The 20,222-nt window shown below is 49.7% G+C and overlaps 1 protein-coding gene across 1 annotated transcript in view; it reads right to left on the minus strand.

The window, feature by feature from the left end:
• Positions 1-20,222, minus strand: part of EPHA10 (EPH receptor A10) — a 108,219-nt gene that overhangs the window by 45,233 nt on the left and 42,764 nt on the right. The window contains exons 4-5 of the mRNA XM_054012108.1: positions 8,434-8,589; positions 6,822-7,163 (exon numbers count right to left, since the gene is read on the minus strand). Coding sequence (XP_053868083.1) covers positions 6,822-7,163; positions 8,434-8,589 — 498 coding nt within the window. The remainder of the gene's footprint in view (positions 1-6,821; positions 7,164-8,433; positions 8,590-20,222) is intronic.

Raw genomic sequence — 20,222 nt, forward strand, 5'->3', positions numbered from 1 at the left:
CTGGCGCGAGCACTTGGAGATGCCAGCACTTTCCTGCTGGAGGCTGCAGATATGTGGGGAGAACGTCAGGGAACCGAGCAAAATAATTCACACATTCCACAGAACGGCCTGCCTGAGGTAATGAACTCTTCCCTCGGCCAACTGAGCACCGCACAGGACAGTTCGTGCCACAAGGAACTTGCCATCTATGCTGTAAATGAAGCTCCAGGCATTTCATTGGGAGGCTCTTTCAGAATAGATGCTAAAAACCAAGGTCCCCTCTCCTCTGAGCAGATAGGAAAGAGCCCCAGGGGTGTTTCTGCAGGAGGCTGGCCAGTGTCTCCTAACCCTCACGCTTGTGCAATAGACCAGGAGAAGTCTGGTTACCTGGTTACCACCCTGTCTGGGTAGGGTGGTCAGGAGCATGGCAGCCACGTGTGACCATATAAAGCTTCCCTACCAGGCCCTAATTGGGCACAAATCACACCCCCACAGACAGAAATTAGAGTGTATTTCAGCCATGGCCGCACTATTAATTTGCAACAAATTTAAAAGACAGACCCCAACACCTGCCGGGAATGGAAAGGGCCTTGTCCTACAGTGTACAGAGGTTAATGCACTCCTCCCCTGCAGGTAAGCAGCTCCATTCTCTCCTCAAACACTTTTACTTAGCCCCACGCTGGGCCAGATTAGAAAAAACACAGTATTAATTTTGCCTCCTGTAGACTAAATTGCCTCTTTTCCCCCCCGCAGACACAATGGAGAAGTGTTAATGAAACCTCTTGTGAACACTGACGGGCGGGAAGTGGTTAGAGCTGAAAGCTTTAGTCCAAGCTACAGTTACAGGTACAGGGACCTGGCAGCCAACTAAGACCTTCTTTCTTTTTTTAAGTTTTCCTCTGAATCTGTATATCTGCAGCCGGAGCTTTGCTGCTGCAGATCTCATCCCCTGACGCTGCCACGTCCCAGCCACGAACAAGGTCTCCTCTGCGTCTGTATCTTCCAGGGGGTCCTGGCGTCTCTCTTTCCACACTTCTCTCCCACAGAGACGTCCACATTACACTGTCGTGGGGCATCAGAGCAGCTCGGGCAGTCCAGGACAGAGCTGGAGATATGCCTAACGAGTCCTGCTAAACCCTAACTGCTAGACAGGGCCGCGCAACCCATTAGACGACCTAGGCGGTCGCCTACGGCGCTACAATTTGGGGGGTGGCAACCGCGGCGGCAGTTCGGGGCGGGACCTTCCGCCACCTAGGGCGGCAGCAAAGCTGGCGACGCTCCTGCTTCCAGGGCTTATGCCAAGAAGAGAACAGCCCCTTCCTTAGCTCTGTGAGCCTCCTACACCTGCACCCGTGCTCGGATAGTAACTGAAGCAATGTAGGAAGCCTGGGCCTCCTCTGCTTCTTTCCAGGCCCGTAGTCAGGATGTTCTTCCCCGGTGAAGCGGACTAGCTGAGGCCTGGAATGGTCTGAACGCTCTGGGCTTGCTGAGGCACCCGCCAAGGGAACGAGAGCCGGGGATGCTCAGGCTCGACCTTCTCACGGGAGCCTATACGGGTCTCACAACCCTGCAGCAACTGAGACGTGAAAGAGCTTCTCAGCGCTGCTTCCACTGACGGCTCTGTGACCCCAGCGCAGCCGCCGGCCCCGGTTTTGTATCCGAGGGTCCCCAGCCATAATGGTGGATTCCTCACACGTGCTAAGCAGGCTGCCTTGAAAAGCCTCCTGCATCTCACGGTCTCCAGACTCAGAGCCAGAGCGCGCCGCACAGGTAGCCAGGCTCTAAGGCAGGAAGGGGCAGGTGGAAGGCCAGAGGGAAAGCTGGACTTCAAGGGCACCAGCTCGTTCCCTCCCCCACCCCCATACAGCCTCCCTGTGCCTGGCTCAGTCAAACACCCGTCTCCGAAGTCTCTAAAATCAGCAGGAGTTCAGCGATTCTCGTACCCAGGCTCTTAGGAACGGCTCAGAGCGATGAGCTACAGTCCCAAACCCCTGGTTACTGCTCTTTTCTATTGCACCTCGACCAAGACCAGCGCACGTTCAGGATCCGACCAGTAGCTTAAAAGCCCTTGAAAAAGAAACTCTTCCCCCCAGGCAGGCAGGAGCGAATATAAACTGCCCCAAGCTCTCCTCTACTCACTGTCTTTCCCTGATGTAAGGGATGTTCCACTGGCAGCACAGGGAAGCACATCCAGGCACTCCCATTGTGGGGGGGGAAGAGGCATGTTTGCGGAGAACCCCAGGTCTGAACCATCTCACCAGGGCAGAGTTCGCAGAATGGGCTTATGCTCTGCAGTGCATTAACAGCCCACTTTAACTTGGGGCACAGAGCTTCTCTCGTGCGGGAACATCAAGGCTCACAGAAAATTGCAAGTGACAACTTGTTAAACAAAGCGGAGGCCCCTGGAACTGTGACTGCAATGCCCAGGGTTTGGATTGCACATTCAAAATGAGTTTTGCTGCTCTTCCCGTCTGTCCCCCCCAGAGCAGGGCACACACGCAGGTGCAGGGATTTCACCAAGGAAGGTTGGTCTCTTATCTTGCAGGAATGTTGCAGGCAAGTCAGACTTGTAAGCCACCTTGGTGTGGGAAGGTGCCCTCCTTTCCTTCTTGGCTGGTGGGCACAAGTTAATTATCACAGTCATTTTTTACCCGACAGATCAAAACAGAGGAATTGGGTCTCCTGCAACTCAGCACAACCCCCCAAAGACCAAACACAAAAAGAACAAAATTGGCCATTCCAATCTAGCAATTCCACTGCTTCTCGCCACCTAGGTAAAAGCCAGTTTCAGCAGCAAAAATGAACATGCTTCAGGAAACTTCCTGAATGGTGCAGAAGTCTCAGCTGGTTAGCTAGTTTCTGTATTGCCATCTGCATCTGGAATCTCAGCGGCTTGACAAGAGACATTGATTTGGAATAGTTTACGAGATTACTTGCCACATTCTGTGTCTGCATTTCAGTTTCTTTGGGAGTCATGTATTTGTTAAGCAGTTTGCGAGAACCACCCAGGATTCCCACTTATGAAGGAGAAGGGATACATTAAATACACACATCTGGGGTGTATGATAATCTGACTTGTGTTGCCACTTGCTTCTCGCTCCCTGGAGGAGGAGGGATCTTGCAGAATAGCTGCTGTCCTAGCTTTGCCTTAGTCTCGTCCTATATGACATAATTGCTCAGGATGCAGATTCTGAGTGCACCTGTCTCCCCACTGCCCTCTGCTGGGAGACCTTTGTGGGAGCTCCTCTAAGCAGTTGTTCTCAACCAGGGGGATGCAGACCCCTGGGGGTACAACACAGGCTCTTCCAGGGAGTCCATCAACTCATCCAGATATTTGCCTAGCTTTACAACAGGCCACATAATAAGCACTAACGAAGTCAGTACAAAGTAAAGTTTCATGCAGACAATGATGTCAAGTATCAGAGGGGGAGCTGTGTTAGTCTGGATCTGTACAAGCAGCAGAGAATCCTGTGGCACCTTATAGACCAACAGACATATTGGAGCATAAGCTTTCGTGGGTGAATACCCACTTCTTTGGATCCGATGAAAGCGCATGCTCCAATACGTCTGTTAGTCTATAAGGTGCCACAGGACTCTAAACAGACAATGATGTTTATATTGCTCTATATACTGTGCACTGAACTGTAAGTACAATATTTATATTCCAATTGATTTATTTTATAATTATATGGTAAAAATGAGAGTCAGCCATTGTTCAGTACTAGTGTGCTTGGGACACTTTTGTATTTTTATGTCTGATTTTGTAAGCAAGTTGTTTTTAAGTGAGGTGAAACTTGGGATATGCAAGACAAATCAGACTCCTGAAAGGGCTACAGTCGCCTGGAAAGGTTGAGAGCCCCTGCTTTAGAGAAACCTCTCTCTGTTTCTCATCCCTGTCAGCTAACAGATTCATCCAGTCCCCGTGTCTAATACACTCTGGTTCTGGAAACTTGCAAATCAGCCCTCTTGTCCTTCCCCACTTGCCAGCTGTGACCAGTGTTGGCTTCCCACCTGTGGAGAAGTCAAAGCAACATGGAAACACATTCTGCCTGTTTGCTGCCAAGCCAGGAAAGTCTCTTTTTCCAACGGTAGCAAGAATCTGTCACTCAGTGACCTGTGAGTGGCTCAAACACACGTCCCTCCCGCCCTTGCCTCTCAGAGAGCTCCCCTAACAAGCTCTCCTGCAGCCACAGCATTTCCCTGGGGGCTAATCTGACTTTTCTACAAGCCATCTGGCTGCCTGACTCCCTGGACCTAGGGGGTTAACATGAGCTCGGGCACTAAAAGCTCTCCGCTGACCAGAAGAGGTCTCCTGTGCGGAAGGATAAGTCCATGTTGGCCTTGCATCTAGACTGCACAGCCATAGAAATTACTGAGTAAGGAAAGAAAAAGCAGCGCGAGCAAAAACATTTGATCAAATGGTGGGGAAATTATTCATAACAAGATCAAAGTTTAATCTCTCAAGATTAAATTGTTGGCCAATTCCTATGGAGAGGGACATGGAGATGGCTCATCTCCATTAACTGTGGCTGGGGAATGGATTTTCATGCAAATTAACACCAACAGAGGGAGAGACAAGGACACAACAAGCCCTCCCTGGCTTGCCTTGGAGAGGTTTAAATCATGGAGAGGGACCTGCAGAAACAGAACGGGATTGGAGCAGTGGGAACAAGCCCCTCTCCACCAGGGAAGGGCTCTGGCATGCAGACAGAAAGGCTCCTCCATTCTGCTCAGGTCAGGCAATTAAAGGTGTGAGCCCCTAGGGGAAGGAAGACATTTACAATGGGAAAATGTGCCCTGAAACGTGGCCTGAAGAAAACAACGTAACCAACAATTCTAACGCTCTCCTATTCCCGTGGGACAGCCAGCCGCTGAATCACTCTCTGTTAAGGAGTTTCACGTGACTGGGTTGCAAGAACTGATTCCCTGAAGACATTTTTGTGATCCATAAATTCAAACTGTAACTTAATCATGCCATGGACTCACAGCTCCATGGAGCTCAGAACCTCACTGTCAGAATAGCGACTGTCGTGTAGCTTTGAAATAACACAGTACATGGAGCACTAAGGGCTCTCCCGTGGGCCCGGGGCTACTAGATTGTGTGGGGCCCCTGTCTACAAGTCTTTTTCCTAATTTAAAACAAAATTATCACAATTATGGCACCAAGGCTACTAACACTATACTAAACTTGCCTTCTAATTAACATAAAGCCGTTCTGTGGTTACATTTCAGTCTCAAAACATGTAGAATACAGTTAAGTTAATTAAAAATGTCCTGCTTCTTCCCTTAGAATAGCTGTTATATTCATTTCTTTCTGGGAGGGAGTTTGGTGCAGGAGGGGATTCTGATCTGGGGCAGGAGGTCGTGGTGCAGGAGGGGGTGAGAGGTGCAGGCTCCGTCCGGGAGGCGCTTACCATAGGCAGCTCCTGGCCGGCAGCACAGCGGGGCTCTTGGTCGGTTCCCTGGGAGTGGGGGGCAGCACGCGGAGCCGCTCCCCCCCCAATCAGGGGCCACAGAGACATGCCAGCAGCCAGCTGTTTCCGGGAGCAGCGTGGGGCCAGAGCATGCAGGCAGCCTGCCTGAGCCCTGCTGCACTGAGGCCACCCTTAGCCCAGGGCCCTGGGCTGCAGCCCCTAAAGCCCCTGCGTTAATCCAGCCCTGTCTGCAGAAGAGTGTCCATCTTCATTGCTGAGTGATGGGCTTTTCTAAACCCAGCAAGCTTCTGTTCTCTGTATTCTAGCAATGAAAACCCAGCCCGAGTGCCACAGAGCTGCTTTTGTCTCTTCCCATCTATCTGCCTAGGCACTGGTATGGTCCTCATCACTGCTGTAGTATCTGCGTGTCCCTGAGTATCCAGCAGACGAGTTGAAGGTGAGAGGCCTGGAGGGGGGGGCATTGCTAAGTCCTCGTGTGGGGGAAATCCACTGGCCGAGCTGTATGTGAGCAATCACCTCCTCCCAGAAGGCAAAGCTACGGAAACACCAGCTGAGCAGTGTAAACCCCTCCGGCTCGCTCAGCCATCTTAGAAAGACTCCTAACAGCTCATGAGAGCAGGTAGACAAATGAAAGGATCTCTGGCTTCCTGGTGAAGGTGCCAGGAAATGGACTAGGACAGGAATGTGGCCAGCACATTTGGGAATGCAGGAAACTGTGACGTGACTACTCAGCCCTGTGCACTGTATCCCCCAGCCTCCCAGCCCAGATCCTGACGGCTTGGCATGGAGCATGGGCTGCAGCAGAAAGAGCTGCAGTGCTGGACAGGCCAGTTCCAGGAGCAGATGGTCTCACGTTACTGGGGAGACATCATCCAACCAGGCATTCCCAGGAGCTCTGCCGAGGAACGTCACGCCCCAGCACTGTGTCCTCAGAGCACGTCTGGGATTCCAGAAACAGCTGCTCTGGATCACGCTCCAGCATATCAGGCCCAGTGGCTCCTGTATTCGTTACTTGCTTCAAGAGGAGCACATTGGCCCAGCAGTGAACATGACCCACGTCCCTTCTGTAAAGTGATGGCCGCTGCGGGTGCTAACCTGACTGTTCCTCCCCGGGGGCCCTGGGGCTCAGTGCTGCAGAAGTGCTCAGAAAACCTTGGGCTTTCCAGGAGAGCTCTAAATTAACAAAAATGGTCAGAACTCTAAGCCAGCGAACTTCATTCTAGAGCTGTGCCACTGCCATGCTGGACAATCGCCACAGGCCGCAGAGTCAGCCTGGGGGGGGGGGGCTCTCCACCACTCCCTTTTTACCCCTTCGGGATTCTTGCATCACAAAGTGCAAGTCCCAGACGTTCACAGGAAGGAGCAGAGGGGGATAAAGCAGCAAGTGCAGCCAGGGGTGGCCCGTACCTGTGAGGCTGGTGGAGATGTTCACTTCCGCGTACTGCGGCTTTGACAAGGCATTGAAATCAGAGACGCCATTGACAGCTGCCACCCGGATAGTGTAGTTAACATGTGGTAGCAAGTTCACCAGGGTAACGGTCCTGTCCACCAATCCCGTCTGCTGAGGCACAAAGCCAACACTGCTGCCGCACTGCTCGCACTGCCGCCGGAGAGCCGCCGAGCAGCGGTCACAAAGGAGGTTATAGGTGATGTCGGTCCGGCCGCCCAAGTCTGCTGGTGCGCTCCATTCCAGAACCAGCGTGGACTGCTTCAGGCTGTAGATGAGATTCCTTGGAGCAGATGGGGGACCTGCAAGCAGAAGAGGGAGCGTTTCACTGCGTGTGCACTGGGTGCAACCACCAGCAGCACCAGTGCGGGGCCGTCACAGTTATAACCACACTGGCACTGCCACTGGAATTCAGGGGAAATTACAGAATGGCAGAGGAAAAGCTGGATCCAAGAGAGCCTGTTTCTAGGGCACTCGTAATGCCATCCAATAACACAAGCGTCACTTGGGCAGCCTCGGCCCTGTGCAACATGTGCTGCAGGTGCAGCACGGAGAGTGTCCACACTGAAGCAACGTTTTAAAGAAAGCTCTGAGCAAGGCAGAACAGGATTAATGATCAGTCTCCCTGCAGTCTGAGTGTACGTCTACACTGCAGAAAAAGGCGTGTTCTTAACTCAGGTTAGCTAATCCGCATTAGCTAACTCAAACTGCTGCATTTTCCCTGCTACATTAGCCTGTCTTTTAACTTGCATTAGCAGCTTAAATGAACGCCTGTAGGGGAACATGGGGTTGCACTCAAGCTGCTAACTGGAGTGAAAAGCCAAGATGCCGTAACTTGACTATTTTAACCCAGATTAAGGACACCGTGCAGTGTCCTTGCAGTGCAGACAGAGCCTTAGAGTCAGATACCTGCAGACACTTGACACATGCCGGCTACTCACACTGCTCCAAGCTGGAGACTTGGCTTTGCTTGTTTCACACGGTGAAATAGCGTAGACCCAAGCCATCTGGCTCTGCAGTGAGGCCATGAATAAGACACCTCTCACTCGGGCTAGCTGTCCGTCAAACCACGTAGGCTGCTGCTTATTATATAAGCAATTCTAAAGTGCCCATCACCGTAGTATCTATTAATCAAATGTAATTAACTTGATGCCATTTAATTAAAAATATGGGCCGTGTTAGGCTGTGTCTATACAAGCATGCCCTCGTTTTATTGGGGAAATGCCGACAATCCTTACTGGCATGTTCACAGCCCCAGATTTCAGGCCTTGTGACCTCCGACTGTGAGCTCCCTGCGGTAGGGCCTGGCTTTTCCTATCTGTTTGGAGAGCACCGAGCTCCTTACGGGTGCTACTGGAATAACTCCCGGTGATGCTAATGCCTTGGGACACAGCTATAGAGGCCAAGCGGCTCTGCCTGGGTGTTGGTGGCCTTGCCACCGGGTTGGGGGCACCTCCTTGGCCCGTCATAGGCCTGGCCTATGGCTATGCCCCAGGGCAGTGGCAGCTCTGGCTGGCTCCTCCCTCTCCCTTCCATTTACCGAACCACGGATGTTGCTGGAGAGAGACGTACGGGTGCAGGAGGCAGATGGCGGGTCTGACGGGGACCGGGAGTAGTTCTTCTGGCACGTGCAGAACGTGGAGGCTTCTTGATGTGTGAAGCTGCGTTCAGGGCAGGGAGAGCAGAGAGGGAGTCGGGGGGATAGCTTATAAAATCCAGTAGGGCAAGCTGTGAAGAGACAGACAGACTGTTATGGCAAGCCGAGTTCTGGCAGCACAAGCAAACAGAGCAGTTGTTAGTGACCAGCCTTCCCCAAGTCCTGAGGCCCCCTTTGCTTTGGGTCTTAGTGTTCAGAAACCTTCCCGCGGAGTCAAGGTTGCCAGATTTTAGCTCCAGGAGGTTGGAGAGGCATGAGGAGAGCAATGGGGGGCTCTGAGCGAGGACAAGGAGGAGGTGGCTGCAGGATGAGGCAGGCGATGAATAATGCATGGCCATGGGCTTTAGGAGTCGGGGGGACAGGGAATGTTCCAGAGAGGACACAGATGCAGCAGCAGGATTTAGCCACAGTCTGAATGGGAGGGAAGAGCCAACAGTGACAGAGCATTTACTCTAAGGCCCCTTCACACTGCCAGAATGGTGTCCGTGTAAGTGAGAATCAAGCCACAAGGCTGCAAGCCTGGGCAAATAGGAGTGTGGCTTTACCGACATAGGAGGTGGGGTGTGGGCGGTGAGGTGGTGTAATATAGTCATCGATACTGAATGATACGAATATAAACTTACAAACTAATAAACTTTTGGTTCCCATGTATTCTCTGTAAATTACCTTTGAGGTTCAACCAAACAAGTCCTTAGTTTCAATAGTGACCCTGAACGCATTTGGGAAGAGAGAAGCCTGAAAACAAATGCGTGAGAGTCGTGGTGCGATCAGCCAGACAGACTTGGATAGACGCACTTTCCTGCACGGCTCATGGAGCAGGAGCTCCAGCCAGGACCCCTTTGCTCTATTGGGCAGCTCCTCTGTCTGTTGCGGGAGCCACCCCCAGCTGAGCCAATAGGGACTGCTATGAGGTTGACTCAGCTGGAATTCAAGCCGAACATATGAGCAGAACATAACTTTCAGCACCACACTTTGCTTGCTTCTCCTTCTTCTCGTTGTGAAGTGCTGCTGTCTGCTATGCCTGCATCAGCCCTTCATCAGCTTCTTGAATATTTAAACTTAATCACTTTTAAACTTCCCAGCTGCATAGTTCCACAAAACCCCCATATCTTATCGTTGTTAAGGAGTTCACTGCTGAGATTGTTCCTTTTACAAGAAATTATTCCGGGGCACTCCGGTTCATTAATTTTTTACCGTGATATAATACTGGCAGCTACAATTGTGATCTTAGGACAAAGTACCAGAGATATCGGATCAGCTGGGGATGACATTTATTCATAGGACAATGGAATGCTCAGGCAACACAAAGTGAAAGGCAGATTTTCATCTATTGCAAAGTCTTTTTGGAATTCACATCGCCCTGCAAGTCAAATCAAGGTGCGGCATGAAGCATCTTATTAATCCTTCCTCTTCCTGGAGAGCAAAGTTCAGCTAACCATTCTCTGGTATTCTCTATGCTCCCTGGAGTCTGGCACACGTATGGATAGCTGGCTGGCAGAGTTGAGGTCTACCATGCAAATGAGAGATTTTTTTTTTTTAAAATGTTACATAAATGGCCTTTCAGGAGTTGCCCCCAAATCCACATTTGTTTTATGTCCTGATCCCTGCAATGTCCTGTCTCAGTTCTAGGTACACGTGCACCAAGGGAAGAGGAGAACCATGCTCAGTAGCCATAGACTTTCAGTGTCGAATCAGAGCCCATGTCCTTGAGACCTCCTCCAAGAGTGCTTTACCCGATACCAGCCAAGCAAACCAAGACATCAGGGGGAAGAATGGAGCAGGCTTTGCCAACAAGCTTCCCCAAATGTGTCCAGTAACAACAACAAAATGCTTTCCCAGCTTAGACTGCAAGTCCCACTCAGCACGGGAGAGAATTCCAGCTCAGCATTTCCCAAGGCCAATGTGCCATGTTCCCAGAGGCCTGTAACTCAGGCAGAGCTGCCCACTCGTCTGTGTCATGCGGTAAGAGACATCTTCTCTGAAACGGCCGGCAGAAACTGAAACATTGCATAATGTCGGCATGGCAGGCACTGCTCTGAGCTGCTGCCCGTTCTCAGCTCGTACAGCCGAGGAGCTTTGCTGCAGTGGGTATCGATAGCATCTTGTGCAGCTTTCAACCTTAAAACAAGGATTGTTTCCCTATTTGCAAAAGAACAGTGAATCTGCTCTTGCCTCTGAAAACCCAAATTAAATAGGATTCTTGCACAATGTTACAGCCATGCAAAAAACTAACAACTGCCTGGCCGTTGTCAACGCTACTTCTGTATGGGATGCAAGCCAAGCCTCCTAAGACCAGTCAGGTCAGCTCAGAATTCTTGGAAGCAAAAACAGAGCGATCGGGAGAAATTTTGTCACTGAAGCAGCTGTTCTCTCCTTGTCGTCCTTCCTGGCACTCACCAGAATGCTGGGGAAGCTGCAGGATGATGCACTGAAATAGGAAACCAGGGTCTGCAGCCTGCAGTTGCCAACAACTGCCTCCCAGATCTCCCAATTCATAAACCACAGGCCCTTAATCATGGTGAGGAAGCCGAACTAGGGCTTGGATCCTGCTCTTATTCGCTTAGCTGGGATCGATTAAGAGAGCACAATACCATATATTTTTGGCAGTCTTTGTTTTAAGCAAACCTTGCAAAAAGCTCGAGCCCAGCGTTTCCCCCTCTACTGGATTTGTCCCTTCCTGTTTGTTCACTTCTTGCTGCAAGAGAGTGGTGCTCGATTTGCAAGGAGGCCACATTCCTGTGGGATTTGCCATGATGCTGATGAAGAATTTCCTTGAATGTCCCCTTGTTGGGTTAGGGAGAACAAAATCCCCCAATCTCCACCAATATTCCACACAAAGATGGACTACAAGCTATCAGGAACAGTATCCCCGATAATGTCACAGCTAACCAGGTGGCTGAACTTTGTGACTTTGTCCTAACACACAACTATTTCACATTTGGGGACAATATATACATTCAAGTCAGCGGCACTGCTATGGGTACCCGCATGGCCCCACAGTCTGCCAACATTTTTATGGATGACTTAGAACAACGCTTCCTTAGCTCTCGTCCCCCAACGCCCCTTACTCTACTTGCGCTACATTGATGACATCTTCATCATCTGGACCCATGGAAAAGAAGCCCTTGAGGAATTCCACCATGATTTCAATAATTTCCATCCCACCATCAACCTCAGCCTAGATCAATCCACACAAGCGGTCCATTTCCTGGACACTACTGTGCTAATAAGCGATGGTCACATAAATACCACCCTATACCGGAAACCTACTGACCGCTACACTTACCTACATGCCTCCAGCTTCCATCCAGGACACACCACACGATCCATTGTCTACAGCCAAGCTCTAAGATATAACTGCATTTGCTCCAATCCCTCAGATAGAGGGAAGCACCTACAAGATCTCTATCAAGCATTCTTAAAACTACAGCACCCACCTGCTGAAGTGAAAAAACAGATTGACAGAGCCAGACAAGTACCCAGAAGTCACCTCCTACAAGACAGGCCCAACAAAGAAAATAACAGAACACCACTAGCTGTCACCTTCAGCCCCCAACTAAAACTTCTCCAGTGCATCATCAGAGATCTACAACCTATCCTGAAAGATGATCCTTTACTCTCACAGATCTTGGGAGACAGACCTGTCCTCGCTTACAGACAGACCTGTCCTCGCTTACAGACAGCTCCCCAACCTAAAGCAAATACTCACCAGCAACCACACATCACTGAACAAAAACACTGACCCAGGAACCTATCCTTGTAACAAAGCCCGATGCCAACTCTGTCCACATATCTATTCAAGTGACATCATCATAGAACCTAATCACATCAGCCATACCATCAGGGGCTCATTCACCTGCACATCTACCAATGTGATATATGCCATCATGTGCCAGCAATGCCCCTCTGCCATGTACATTGGCCAAACCGGACAGTCTCTCCACAAAAGAATTAATGGACACAAATCTGACATCAGGAATCATAATACTCAAAAACCAGTGGGAGAACACTTTAACCTGTCTGGCCATTCAATGACAGACCTGCGGGTGGCTATCTTACAACAGGAAAACTTCAAAAACAGACTCCAAGGAGAGACTGCTGAGCTGGAATTGATATGCAAACTAGATACAATCAACTCAGGATTGAATAAGGACTGGGAATGGCTGAGCCATTACGAACATTGAATCTATCTCCCCTTGTAAGTATTCTCACACTTCTTATCAAACTGTCTGTACTGGGCTATCTCGATTATCACTTCAAAAGTGTTTTTGTCTTACCTAATTGGCCTCTCAGAGTTGGTAAGACAACTCCCACCTGTTCATGCTCTCTGTATGTGTGTATATATATCTCCTCAATATATGTTCCACTCTATATGCATCCGAAGAAGTGGGCTGTAGCCCATGAAAGCTTATGCTCTAATAAATTTGTTAGTCTCTAAGGTGCCACAAGTACTCCTGTTCTTTTTGCGGATACAGACTAACACGGCTGCTACTCTGAAACCTATCTTCTCCAGACCATTCAATATGTCATGGACTTTTATCAAATCCCCTCTTGTCTTCTTTCTAAGGACAACAACCCCAAACTTTTCAATGTCTCCTTCTAAAAGAATTTTTCCAGGCCTCTTAACCATTTCTGGAATCCTTCTCCAATCTTCTCCCACTCCCATGCCCCAAATTCTGCACTATCCTTCCAGAGAGGGGGTGACCAATGATGCACAAAGTATTTCACATGAGAACACGCCATTGATTTACATAATGGCATCACCATTTTTATTGTCATCTGCACCCCACTCCTGGGCCTCCAGGTGCTTCCACAATATAAATGTTAAATAATGGTAATGGCTCCATAATCTATGACCAAACTCATGGTCCCAAGCATACCAAACTGCCTGCCTCCCTCCTAGTCCCATCACTGATACCCATGCAAGCGACCACTCGCTTACCATGCATTCTTTATTCTTTGTATTGACAGCAAGCACACTTGTTCCCATCTTGTTAAAACACTGTGCGCGCTCAAAATAGTAGCAAAACAAGCATCATTGATTTGTGCTGTAGGTTGGCAGATAGATAACCTGGCAGATGCACCCGTGGGACGGTTTGGTCTTACATACACAGCTGCTGCATTTCTGTGAAGGGAGGAGTGGAGATGGTTCTATCAAAGGAAGAAAGTGACATCAACTTTCATGCCTGACCTTTTCTGGAAGGAGAGCAGATGCTAGTAGGGATGCAGCATTCAGATGCACATGGCAAAGCTGCTCAGATTATGGTAGGACATCTGTGTCTTCCCCTGCCCAACAGAACTGCCGATCCTCTCCATTTCACAGCACACTATAGTAACTGAGAGCCTCAAACAATTAATTCATCCTCCGTTTTCTTGTAAGGTAGGAAAGTATTAACCACGTTTTAAAGATAGGGAAATGGAGGTACGGGTCATGTGACTGGCTGAAGGTCACACAGGAAGAGTGGCAGAACCAGGAATTGAATGCAGGTCTCTGGAGTCCCACTCCAGTGTCTGCACAACCAGCCCCTAGAGCAGAGACTGCTCTAGACCCACCGATGGGATTCCAGCTCTTCCATGCAAGTACTGTAGCATGAGATAGTGACTTAGACACAAGCGACGTGAAGCCATTGCCAGTGCACACAAAGCGACACCGAATAATCCTTAGGCTGGGCAAGTGAAAACTGCTCTGCAGCAGCACCTATGGTAACTGGGGCACTGTGACCTGCACATGAGAACCGCCCTCCCCCCAGGTCTCCGGGGACACAGACAGACTCGAAGGTCAAGGCTCTGCACCATGTCCCATCATGACCTGGCTGAGTGATGGAGTCCAGTTATCAATTAAGTGGTGGCAGAGGGATTTAATTTGATGCCAACATAGCATCTAAGAGTCCTGCAGCCTAATGGCTAACAGTGCAGTGCAGGACTCAGCTACGGTCAGCGTCTGCTCTCCTGTCCACATTCCCATCTGCAGCTCACAGTCCTATCGGGACAGACATCAGTGTAGAGCAGCTCCTCTCAGCATGGAATTGGCAGTAACGTGGCTCCTAGGGGAAAGACAATTCTCTATGAGAACAGGAGGACGGGCTGGGATAATGCTAGTGGCATCTTATAACTCGGCCAAGAAATTAAAGAGATTCAATCTCAGCCACTCTCACTAAGGGGAAAATCTACAGCCAGTTTTCAGTTGCCATCTTGCTGTAAGAACTGTGGAGACACGGCTAGATTTAAATAAGTAGAAACCCACCAAGGGTAAGTAATAGCAGGGGCTGTGATCCTGCTGCTGCAGTGGTTCTCAAGCTGTTTACCATTGGGGGCCGCATATGTGGCCCACAACGTGTTATGTGGGCCACATCCAATACTACCTGTATGGCCCTGAGGATAATCGCATGGGCCGCAGCTTTGTGCTGACTGGGCCGCAGGTCGAGAACCACCGTGCTGTTGGGTTCACTGTACCTAAAGGTCCGTTGTGGAAGTAAATTTTATTTGCAGAGAGGGGTCCCGGTCAGAAATCCTCCCACACTGCCCGGATTCCACAGCTGTTTGCTTGTTACAGCTGTCACATTTAAATGTTTGCAGCTTTATTACACTGGTAAAGTCAGAACCCTTCCTTGATAGGGCTTGGCTAGCTGCAGCGCAGCAGTGCACCTCCCCTCCTCTCCCAGGTTCATGCGGAGTGTCTGTCTAGCTCTGCATAATGCAGCAGCAGCAGCTGCAGAGCGCTTTTTAAATTATGCAATGGTATTTAATCAGACAAATGTGAGCACGAGCATGTTAAAACCCACTAAAACTGACCCAGCAAATCAGTAGAGTCCAGTGAAGATCAATAATCCATTCTCTGTGGCCTTATCATTCACCTGACTAACTGAAACACGCTTATTGTTTTGCAAAGAGGAGTGGGGCAGAGACCTGAGTAAATATGGCAGCTTAGCATAAAATAAAGAGGATGAGCACAGAGGGGAAATTAAATACGAGGTGGAAGCCACTTCCTATTATGGATTTAGGAATGAAACCTAATGCTAATACTAAAACAAGGACACACTCCTTTATGTGCTTCCTCTCCGCCCGACAGCAGTGGTACAGGTCTGCTCCTCCACACCTTCCTTCAAAAGGGGTAGGCTGATATTGTAGAGAAAAGGTGAGGGACCTGCGAATGGAAACCAGCAATTGCTCCAGCAGGCAGCAGGACTGGGAGAGGACTTCCCTTCTGGGTGAATTTCAGGACAAGCACTTTGAAGATCACAATTGTCTGCTGCCGGGGGGGCTGGATTTCTTAGCCCACCTGCATGATGCCTCTGCTTATAAAAACCCAGAGCTGCTCCTGGGGCTCGTGCTAGTCGCTCTTTCCTTGAAACTGGGAGCAAAGCCGCTGGCCACGACTCCCCGCCCAGGATTCTGTGCTGCCTTGTGTGTTGTCCGGTCAAAATCTGGAACTCCCCGTATTGAATGTGAGCTTCATCTTTCCAAGCCGCGGGATAGAGGAGGATGTTCTGAACGTTTCCTCCAGGGAGCCGTTTTCAGATGTAATCACGCTGAGGTGGGCTTTGTGAGGGGAGCGCCGGCTCCTTGCAAGGCACATTGAAGCATTTGTAAAAGGCTAAATGGTCGTGGATACTGGCAGGGCTCAGAACGTCACAAAACAGCATCATGTAGCCAATCCAGCACTCAGATGGGAGAGACATTCTCTGTGGAAATGGAAAGCACCGAATTCATGGCAAGGTCAATCCAGAATAATAAGAGAAGAACTGAGAAATGAAGTCAGTTATGTCAATCTCTCCCATCAGCAATAACGGTGAAACACGCTCTGACCATGCTGCGCAAACTCTCAGCACACACCCCAGCCTGGAGGGGAGCTTGCGGTGCATGTGGTAGGAGCCACAAGATTCGGGTCACAGCGGAGCCCTCCGCAGGAGGGAGAGCGGCATGGTGAAGGCAGGAGGGATCTGACTGAAAGGAAGTTTAGCTACTTTAGCTCACAGGATGTCAAATTATTTGTGAAGTTCCAAATTTCAGTGCAGCTGCCAGCCTTCCGCACCCCCAGGAAGCTGTCAGAGCAGGAGTTGGGGTATTTACCCCCCACCGCCATTGCATTAGCAGGGCTCCAGCGCGGGACAGAAACCCCACAGATTTGGAAGGAGGCATTCTCAGAAGTTGCATTCATCTTCACCTAGCATTCAGAGAACGGCTTTGAAACGAACTGTGACCGCTGCCAACTCACCTCCCTGCTAGATCGGCATCTAACACGACTGTGACATCACAAGCACTGGTGGGTGAGGGGGACAGACAGGCAGGGACTCGGAGCTCTGATCTGCTGCAGTTACCGAGAACCCAGCTTGAGTTCCAGATTATTAAAGTGGCAAAGTTACATGGTTTAGAGATATGGGCGTGCAAGGCCCCAGTGTGACTGTAGGTGACTCAGACTGCAGGGACTGCTTGCGTACACGCTTCCTAAGCATTCGTGTAGTGGGAAGTCTGGACACACCACCATCTGAGTGGTGAACACAAGAGCAGGCCAGTGTTCCACCCAGTGCCTCTCTCCCGCAACCACCTCCCCCCTTCTCAATCTCTCCACTGGCTCCCCTTTCTGATGCCACCAAAAATCCACGCTTACTGTCCTCACTTTTACACCTCTGCTCTTGCTCCTTCCTATTTACCTCCCCTTGTCGCTTATCAAGACATCTTCTTTGGGCCACCACCCCGAGCCCTTCAGCCGCCTGTTTGTCAGTTTCTCAACAAGCGGCACTGGACCGTCTTCGCCTTTGAGCGCTTCACATGGGATGCTAACCCTGAACCGACACAGAAAGCCACGTTCCTCGTCTCAAGACCCCTCTCTGCAAAGGTACCGACAAGAGATTCCCTGAACTCTGGGGGAGAAAGGATGTTATTCCCCCTGTTCTAGCTCCTCCACAAACAAGGTAGCGCAGCAAGAGACGCCCCAGGGCCACATACAAATGTTTTTCCACAAAGCCAAGCAGCAGCCCCCACAGAAGAGAGCGCATCATTAGGGGACAAATACACACATTTCTCTGCAAAATGCAACTCACTGGTCTCACACAAACCCCATTTTTGTGGCTTTGGGGCCTGAGCTGCATGTGGGAATCCCACTGAGGTTTCTATTCGCAGGTCGCTCCCAGGACAGGACAGGACAGCAGGGGGTACCACTGTACCCCAAGCCTAGGGTGACCAGATGTCCCAATTTTATAGGGACAGTCCCGATTTTTGAGTCTTTTTCTTATATAGCCTCCTATTACCCCCCACCACCATCCCGATTTTTCACACTTGCTGTCTGGTCCCCCTAACCGAGTCTGGCCTGAAAGTGGCCAGAGCCTGCTTTCCGGCCGGGGGGAGGGGGGGGGGGGGGAAGTTATTCTAGAGCTAGATCACTCGGTCCCTTCGAGTCTTGAACAGGAAAACCCTCAAATCCAACTCCCTTTTCCTAACCAAAGCTAAGGATGCCGGTTGCTTCACACGGCAGTGGCACATTCATAGAAGGTAGAAAGCTGCCCACTGACGTGCAATGGTTCAGCGCCAAGGGTACAGCTTTACGGCTCAAACACCCGAACAGAAGCTGACTTTGTAATTAAACACGTTTTCTTCTATTCTTTCTTCTCTCCCCTTTTCGCTCTTGTGTGAGGCTCAGATGTATTAAATCTAGAGGGTTTGTTTAGCTGTAAGTGTAGGAGGAAACAGATTGCTTTTTTCCTAATCATGTTTCCATAACAGCCTGAGGACACTGTCCCAATCCTCAGACCAGTAAACAGTTTCTGGAGCAGTTGCCACACTGGCTTTTCACCTTCAACTTGAGCTCCTATGATAAATCTATCTCCCCCTTGGCATCTTCCCACATTCACTGTGGCTTTGCAGCCAAATTTTGGTCATGAGTTTGTTTCTTCTAGAGAGCTGTCTTTGCGAAATCAGACTCCCCCTTTCTGGAATTCTTCACTTCCCAGACCAATGGCTCTTCTGCTGTTCAATGTGGTCGCCTTTACCTTTGTTTTTTTATATACCTCTTAAGCATTTAATTTTTGAACTTTTTGACAGATCTGTATTTTTCTCATTGTCTCAACTTACTTTGTTCACCCATAAACCCTACAGACATCTCTAAAGCAGAGAGACAAAAAACCTGAAGGACACAGTATGCATTAGCACTATTGAACTTGTTCATGTTGTTTAATTCATCGCTATAGTGGAAGTGTTGTATGCTTGCCAGCACGAATCAATAACGCCTGCAGTTTCTCCCCCAAACGCCTATACGATCATTTATAATTAACACTACAGCTCAGTAGTCTTCTAAAATCAATTCCTTTCATTTTTTTGTGAGAAATTGTATTTGACAAAGTTCGTACACTTTTAATGTGTTAATTTTCTGTGCCGAGATGTTTAATAGCATGCATTCATGAAAGGGCCATAAAGGAGAGATGACAGGACAAACGCGCCAAACCTAGTGATTCAGACCAGTATGTTTATGGACTGTTATTGGTCACGTGTACACGTCCTCACGAGTTAAACCTGGAACCTTCAATCCCCTCACATCCTCCCAGTCATAGAGCCACCAGCCCAGCCTCCTTCAAACAGGTCCCTGGCGTGGAGCCAGAGGAGCTAGTTAGCTGGAGAGGGAATGCAAGCCGATTTGGATTAACCTGGTCTATCCACTCCAAGTGCTACACACATCATCATACACCCCATTACTGCATTCGGCGGTGGGGGTGGGAGGGTTACAGGTTCATTCTGAGGCTTGTTGATAATCTGTTCTCAGCAGAACATGGATGACCATTTGGTGGTGGGTGTTTCTTGCAGGGAAAACACTGAAGGGCAGGGGCAAATGAAGAGCGGGTTGTTATACATTTTAGGTTCCCCTTAACCTCTGCTCAGAAACTAGCCCCTTCAACTCTCTGCTCGTTTAACAGGGCTCACCCAAAGCTCTAGGTATTATACACAAATTAACACACCAGGGGGTAGGTCCTGAGAGACTGTAGAAAGACCCCCTTTGAAGCACAGTGGCAACACACACCAGCAGACAGCATTGCAGGAGAAAGTTCTTTGTTGTCCATGGCGGAGGGACAGGGCAGAACTTAGCACTAAACCAATTTTCTCCTTAGAATCCATCAGTTGCATAGGATGACGGTTTAGAAGGGAGGGAACTGGCTTTCACAGAGGATAATTGTGCTGCTGTGTCAAGGCCTCATGATGAATCACACACGCCGAGCGCCTTCAAAGTCCCTATTCCAAAGCCAACTCCTGTCACACGGCGGTAAAACAGTGACATCATTTCCCCTAAGGCAAGAGCATTTGCTGCAAATTTCAACTCGGTCGTATAGCTAAAACGATGTTTCAAGCTGACATCTATTCATACAAAGAGAAATGCCACTGTCCCAGCTGGAGTAGCGCTGCCGCCTATTAATCCAATAGCCACAAACAACGTGAGCTGGAATTAATTTGCTCTTCGCCAAAGAGTAGAAATAAAAATCAATATTTATCAGTGTGTGGCTCCCCACAATGACGTTTGAAAGTTCCGTAGTCAGCTCCTTTGTAGCGCTCCAGTCTGCTCTGTGCCAATGATCCAGGATGAACAGACATCAGGGCTCTGGCCCTTCCCCCCCACCCAGTTAACACTCCCCTCCCATCATTGTGCCCCCGTAACTGAGGGATGGGCAGAAGCAGGGCAGCACGCACGTTCAAGCAGGAAGAACCCACATTCACACCACCC

The sequence above is a fragment of the Malaclemys terrapin genome, chromosome 22, assembly GCF_027887155.1.
Source record: "Malaclemys terrapin pileata isolate rMalTer1 chromosome 22, rMalTer1.hap1, whole genome shotgun sequence".
NCBI lineage: Eukaryota > Metazoa > Chordata > Testudines > Emydidae > Malaclemys > Malaclemys terrapin.